This window comes from Platichthys flesus, chromosome 10 (assembly GCF_949316205.1).
Source record: "Platichthys flesus chromosome 10, fPlaFle2.1, whole genome shotgun sequence".
Lineage (NCBI taxonomy): Eukaryota > Metazoa > Chordata > Actinopteri > Pleuronectiformes > Pleuronectidae > Platichthys > Platichthys flesus.
This window is the reverse complement of record NC_084954.1, coordinates 6,696,524-6,703,633: the sequence shown is the minus strand read 5'-3', so window position 1 is coordinate 6,703,633 and position 7,110 is coordinate 6,696,524. Positions and strand designations below refer to the sequence as shown.

Below are 7,110 nucleotides of genomic sequence, written 5' to 3'. Positions count from 1 at the left end.
ACTTATTATTAAGAATTGTTAAAACAGTAACACTAGTACCTGTGAAGTGGTTCTACCTAATTACACTCTTTTTTCTCCGTCTCTTCTCCATCAATTCCTTCCCTCCACCGCACAGTTTACACATTTAAGAACATGTTTCCATTTGCATTCGAACATGTCTCTTGTAAAAGCGAACCAGAGCGTCTTTGTTCCATCTCTTCTTCCTGCGTGTGTCGCCTGTTTACCTGCTCGCAGCTGCAGAGAACACAGAGATGTGGAGAGGCAGTGAGCAGCCGGTCACCGCCCCCCTGGAAGAAGAGGAACCAATTGCAAGCCGGCATACTCAGCCTCGTGGACTAACGCACCAATCAGCGCGCCGCTCACACGAACGTCTCCTCTTCAACTTCCTAGCGGGAAGCAGCTAACCGGGAAGTACCCACAGGCAGCTGGAAACACCGGTAAACAACAGTTTCTAACGCGTTATTCATCGATCAGCTTGTCTTATACGGTAACGTGTCGCGTTGAATAGTCAAGCAGCACGACGAGACGATACGCTTCATGTATGTTTATGCTGTTATTTGTCCGTGTTAGCCGCAACATGTGCTAAGTTTGGTTAGCAAGGCAGCTGATCTTGACAGTTGTCATGTTGTTTACATCTGTGACCAGCCCCTGTCCTGTCCGTGCAGGTAAACACATCAGCTACACAACGGGAAGAAGATGAGGCTGTCCAGAGCTGGATACAAGGAGGTCGTGAGGTGCGTGGAACAGCTGAGACCCACCCGACAATGCATGAAGATGCTCAAGGAAAGATTTCCAAAGTAAGTGGTCACACGTTGAACTGTTACTGTGCAGCCTCTGCAGATGTGTGTGATTGTGAGACAACAGACAAATCTGATGTGCCTGACAATCTCTACCTTTTCATTCAGTGAGTCCAGAAAATACACAACTCAATGTAAGGAAAATCATTCATACACATACGAGTAACTTGAAGGGATAGGTCATCCCCCAAAATTACTATTCACTAATTTTCTACTCACCACTATGCCGCTATAGAGGGCATGGGTGAAGTGTTTGAGTCCACAAAAACTAATTCAATTTAAGTAAAAGGTGACAGATTCTTCAGATGTAAATAAACGACCGAAAAAAAATACCTCTTGTGTCATCAAAGTGTCCGTTAACCCTGAAATTCAAATTCAACTCGAAACTGAGTCATTAACACATCCATATCAACATGTTTTTAGCCTAAATGTCTGCAGTGATCATAACGCAAACACATTTAGGCTAAAAATTTGAATCGGACTTAAATACACAAATACAGGGCTGCATTTATAAACTCTCTGTCCATCAACTCTCCTGAGCAACATTATTTTTTCTTGTTTTTCTTTTATCATATTCTATAATTAAATATTTATAATCCCTTTTAATTCTCTTGTTATGGTCAGTAATTAATTCCACACAGGTCTCATCAGAGGCTTTCACCGCAGCATTAGCCAATGCTATGCCATGCAGCGCCTGCACATCGGGAAATCGAAGCGAGAGGTTAATGGTTGTGTTTGCCTTTCTCCTTGACACTGAGGGCCCTCACTTTATTGAACGTAACACGTGTAATCCCCCAAGGCCAACCCGGACACCAGGACAGCGCGGCTGATCCCGTGGAGGTCACTTACAAAGTCATATGTATTTGGAGCTTCCTACTTCCATCGGGCCATAATCACCAATCTAGAGGAAGGTATCGGTTCCCCAAAGGGGACTCAGTGGGTCTTGAGCCAACCTTTGTTCTCACTGTCAGCATTTTACAGAATATATCATGCATGTAAAGTGCATCCAATATCCTGTATGTTCAGGCAGCAGCACTAGGAGGCCGTTTTCATGTTTATTTTGAGTCTACGTTCACCTTTTGGTTTTCTAATCCAAACTGTCTTTCACAAACAGTCTAAATGCCAATTCTTCGAAAAGTGGTACTGGTGTGTGTAATAATTAAAGAAAAACATTGGAGTGTTTCCATTCCAATAATTCTGCATGATTCTTCTCTCCCGGAGGTGCTGGCTCTTTTGTTTAGTCTTGCTGGTTATTGTTATTATTTCGTTCACCATAACCAATCTTGGGGAGGCCCTTGCACTTTAAAATCCCTGAGTCTCGTCACTGGGCCTGACAGACAGGCATGGCAGCAGTGTTTTCACAGCCTGCGAAATTATTCTGGTTGTCCAATCAGCTGAGCTGGGCTCTGGAGGGTTAGTGATTGGACTGGCAGGAAATCAGGCTCTTAAGACATAACATATCGACTAGGCCATCCATCATCTCTTAGCATGCGGTCAGGCACGGCAGTCAGCCACCCCCTCCCCACACCCCTCCTGTCCCCTCGGACTGTGTGGGAGTCTTGCCACTGCGTAAATATTGGCCAGGCTGGGGCTGGCAGGGGGATCTGGAGGAGGGGGTGAGGGTTTGTTGTGGACGGCCCTGTACTGAAGGGGTGGGCAAAAGATTGGCTGGGTTATAATAGCCAGAGATCTAGAAAAGATGGGGATGGGATATCACATACTGCTGCACTGCAATAGCTCATTTCTAAATGTTTCCAGCAATGTTGAGTGAACTGTAGATTCCTTTTTTTACGACCAGGGTCAGAGTGTCCAATTATTCTAAATAAACAGTTTTCTAACTTTTTTAATACTAAGATCTGTCCAGTCAATATATTACATTTTTTCCCAGGTAATGTATTGAAATGAACGTTACTTGGAATTACATCTGGACTATAATTCAATGTATCTATTATTGAAATAATATCTAAATGATACAACAGTACCATGTGATCATTTTAAGTTATAAGTAAGTGAAGACTTTTGAGCAAATTGTAATTAAATAGCAATATAATATTTTTTTATTATAATGATGTGAAGTATTTTTACATCATATTATTATTATGAACATCTATTTAATTATTTCACAGGAGTTAAGCTATTTATTGGTGTCAGAAAAAATATTTTAATTCAGATGCTGATATATATTTAAACTATATTGCCTAAACTTTAAATTTGTATTTATTTATTATTACTATTATGTGAATTTTGAACAAATTCAGTACTAATGATACTGCTCAATAGGGAAAATCCATTATCCTCATCTCTTTCAATTCTGTATTGAGAACCAAACCATTTAATAATCATTGCTTTTGATTGAGGACTCAAAGGGAGGAACATTTCAACTTTGGACAAAATTATTGTTATAGGCCATTTCAGGGTAATTTCCACGGAGCGTCTGTCATCCTTTTTGTTGTGCTATGATTATGGGTGGTGGGAGGAGAGAAGGAGGGTCCTATAGACAGACAGAAAGAGAGAGATTGTGATGTGGAGTCCCTCATCTGTAACGGCTGCATAACACAGATGTTGGGAGTCATCTGTCAGCCTGGCCTCTCTTGCCGGGCCCGAGCTGCTCTGGGGGGAAAAGAATTGGACACGGTGCTGTCACTTTTTACCCCCACTCACAATGGAGGGACATGCAAATATCAACCCCCATTCGTGCCCTTTCTTTCTGGCCTTCCTCCTAGCCAGCCCGGTGTCCTGTCTAGTATCTGGACCGTGGCTAGCATGGAGGGGCTGTGGGGAGGGCTCATCGCAGGCCGGTGTGAGGGAAAATGTGACATCAGCCCCATCAAGTCCTTCTCTTGCCACATATTAGAATTGGAAATGATGGGATGCTCTCTGAGGCCTTGCCTGGCTTCCCCCGGGTCTACAGGGGACCCCAGTCCTTCCACCCTTTGTCCCCAGAGAGGGTGTGTGTAAGGAGGGCGAGAGAAAGAGGGAGGGTCTGTGCGAGTCCTCTGTGTCCTTCTGTGCTATATTATGAATGAATTTGGATGTAATGATTACCCCCCCTGCTTTAAAACGCCATTCAGTTCACACCTCATATGGCTTTCAGAGTCATGAAAGTTAAAGGGTTTGCAGAAAGGGGGCAGATGCCTCTGTTCTGGAAAATGCTTTAAAAAAACAACAAAGTCTGAAGCATCCCTCCCCTCTAAACACAACCAATGCTTCTCTCTGCTACACACACACACACACACACTCACACACACACACTCAGAGCTCCCCGTTGAGGAGTCCCTGAACGTTTTTCGAATCGGGCCCTAATGTGCCGTTTTCATCAGCACTGAGGCGGGCTGCAATATGGTGCTGGGGCTCGCTCTGGGAATATGAATGTTGATTAAGCATGCGTTCAGCCCTTTGAAATTCTGAAGAAGTGTCAGAATAATGGATGTTGAGCAAATGTCAAGCATTTGTTAATTTCTCTGTTATTGGGGTTTATCTACCATGATCTTTGGAAGGAAAGCGCAGGGCAGGGTTGTTGTGGCATGTGCCATTGATATGGTGATTTCTTGGCTGCAGACACTTTGTTTTTGATGGTAATATCTCGGTTCAGGACGAAGCTTAGGGAGTTGCTCATTGATTATTTATTGTGGCTGTAGTGTTTATCTCTCCTTTTTTAAACACGCTGGTTAAACCCAGGGATTTGGTAACAGGCACGGCGCATTAAACTAGCGCACTCTTTATCCTTTTTTGTTTAACTTATATCCCAGGAACTGAAGAAAAGATGTTAGAGATTGTAACAGCTTTTTTCTATTGTATTATTTCTTGAATACATGCCTATCATTTACAGCCTAGAACACAGTGTAAAAATGGAGATCCATTTGTAATAATTTACACCCAAAAAATTTAACCGATTGCGACTTGGTATATTATAATAGTGCATGAATATTTCTTATGAGAAGATTTGATATATTTGTGTAGTTAAATTACACCAAATATCATATTCAGCTTTTGCATAGCCATGTAGCCAGTGTTTACAGATATATTCGTCCACCATCTCGCCTGAAAATTCACACTTTTATTTGGAGTTCAAAAGTCTTTATTAAAGCTCACCTGAATCAAGTTTTTAAAAATGTGAACTTGGATTTCTGAAATCTCTGATAATCCAAGTTAAATGCATCATGGCTGGATTTAACTCTTGATTTCCACTGTTATCTCCGTTGAATCAACTGAGTTGCTCTGCTGCTGCTCTTGTGAAGGTACAATTCCACAGCGATTTTACAGCCTCGAAGTGGCAATGACATTACCCAGAGACTGATCTAGTGCAGAGCCTGTGGGGGCATCCCTGACGGCCTCCAGTGCACGGCCTCACACTTCTGACTGCCCATATCGAACAAAACACAAACTGGCAGTTGGGGCTTAGGGGCACAACCCTTGAAGGCTGAGAGGATGGCAAACTAATTCCCCAGCTTTATGTGGTTAGATGAGCATTGGAAGGGTGAAGGGATGAATGAAGTGTGTAAGCAGAGAGGAGAAAGAGGAGAAGCTGTGCTGAGTTTACAACTTCATGTCAGGCTAAGGACTTCATGAATAAAAGATGCAATTGTGGTATGCCCCAAAATATTTGATTTAACTACATAAACGGTAATTTCTGTGAGTTTTCAGGGTGTAATAGTTTGGCAACAGACAAGGGTGAGACTATCACAGCTGAGAAAAAATTCTGTGTACGGTGCAGAGTACCACCTAGCTTTGACCCCTCTAACCCTGTTGTTCTATATGAATCCCCAGAGGAAAGTCCAAGTTTAGAACAGCTGAGCGTTGGGGAAGGCCTCTTAGAGATCAGTAAGATGAGGTGGTCTCTTGTTCACATGCCCATCTCCAATCACACTGAGCATGTAATCACCCTCCCAAAGTGAACTCTGTTGGGCTCCATCCAACAAGAGACCAAAGTCATAGGAATGGGAGAGGAAATGACACAACAAGTAGAGACACCACAGGCTACAACAGTAAGGGCTGATGTCCATAAAGTCGAGGCTACAGCCGTTTTTCCATCTTAGACCATGAGAAAGCCTACCACCAAGGCTTTATTGCTGAAGGTTCCAGACACCTGAGGTTATACGAGTGGGTCAGAATACCCTTCGGGTTGTCAAACACACCAGCAGAAAGAAGCATGGAGGAAATGCTTGACACGCTGAGGGATGAGTGTTGCATTCCATATCTTGATGATGTCCTCTGCTTTTCGAGCTCCTTCAATGAGCAATCTTGAGTTGCTGTGACATGTACTTCAAGCCCTACAGTACCACAGGGGTTAAGTTGAGGCCAGAAAAGTGTGAGTTATTTTGCAACAAGATCAGGTACATTTGTCGGCTGGTGTCTGCAGATTGCGTGAGAGTGGACCCAAAAGATGTTGAGGCAGTTCAAGCATTTAAGGAGAGAGAACTGGAAAGATCACCTGCCCCACGTCATTAATGCGTACAATGTACCAAGCACGAGTCGACAGGCTGCTCTCCGTATTTTCTGTTATACGGTCACAATCCACGACTTCCTGTTGACCTTCTCTTAAGGTTGGTGGCAGAGGAAGAAACAAAAATGCAAACAGGGTACGCAGAAAAATGGTCAGAGAAATTGATCGATGCATACAGGATAGCGAGCACAAACAGCCAGCAGTCAAGTGCTAAAGGCAAACATTATTATGACAGAAGGAAAAGAGGTGTGACTCTTCAACCAGGTGACCGGGTTCTTGTTTGCAATGTTGCTGAAGGAGGAGGTCCATGCAAACTAAAGCCCTACTGGGAAAAGACAATCTACATTGTCAGAGGCCAGCTTGGTGATAACCCACTCTAAAAGGTCTATAACTTACCATCCACGTGTCACTGTGAGCGCAATTGTGACTCCGCCCATGGTTTGCACTCACCAATATCCACAGTCTTTAGCACAATGTCTTGAGAAATGTAAATATATCGTACTTGTTTTAATTGATAAGTTTCATGTATCAACTTCCCAGAACACCGACCCCTCAATAGCTAAATGCTTGGAAGTCGCATGGACCCACTGGCTCCCATTCTCCAGCTAAAAGGGTGGGCTATGCCCCGAAGAGTCCCGCCATGCAACACTCTCTGCATGCAGATCCACCAAATGCTAAGCACCCTTGCAGCACATGATACCAATGCCATTAGCCAGGTGGCTTTCATTACCTAAATTACAGCTATTGTTTATAATTAATTATTGGTAAATAGGAAGATTCTGAATATAATTGATAGCTAGAATTTCAACCATATCCTATTAATTAGGTCGATGGGAATTTCCAGGCTTTTCCCAGCGAGTTTATGTGTGT

The 7,110-nt window shown here is 43.2% G+C and overlaps 1 protein-coding gene across 2 annotated transcripts in view; it reads left to right on the top strand.

Moving 5' to 3' along the window:
* The first annotated feature begins 376 nt into the window (after positions 1 to 376).
* cdin1 (CDAN1 interacting nuclease 1) overlaps positions 377 to 7,110 on the top strand; it is a 56,104-nt gene continuing 49,370 nt past the window's right edge. Inside the window, exons 1-2 of one of the 2 annotated variants that reach the window (XM_062397832.1) lie at positions 377 to 437; positions 666 to 797. In XM_062397832.1, coding sequence (XP_062253816.1) covers positions 765 to 797 — 33 coding nt within the window. In that variant the 5' untranslated portion in view covers positions 377 to 437; positions 666 to 764. Of the gene's footprint in view, positions 438 to 665; positions 798 to 7,110 lie in introns of those variants that run through there. The other variant, XM_062397834.1, reaches the window with a different exon arrangement.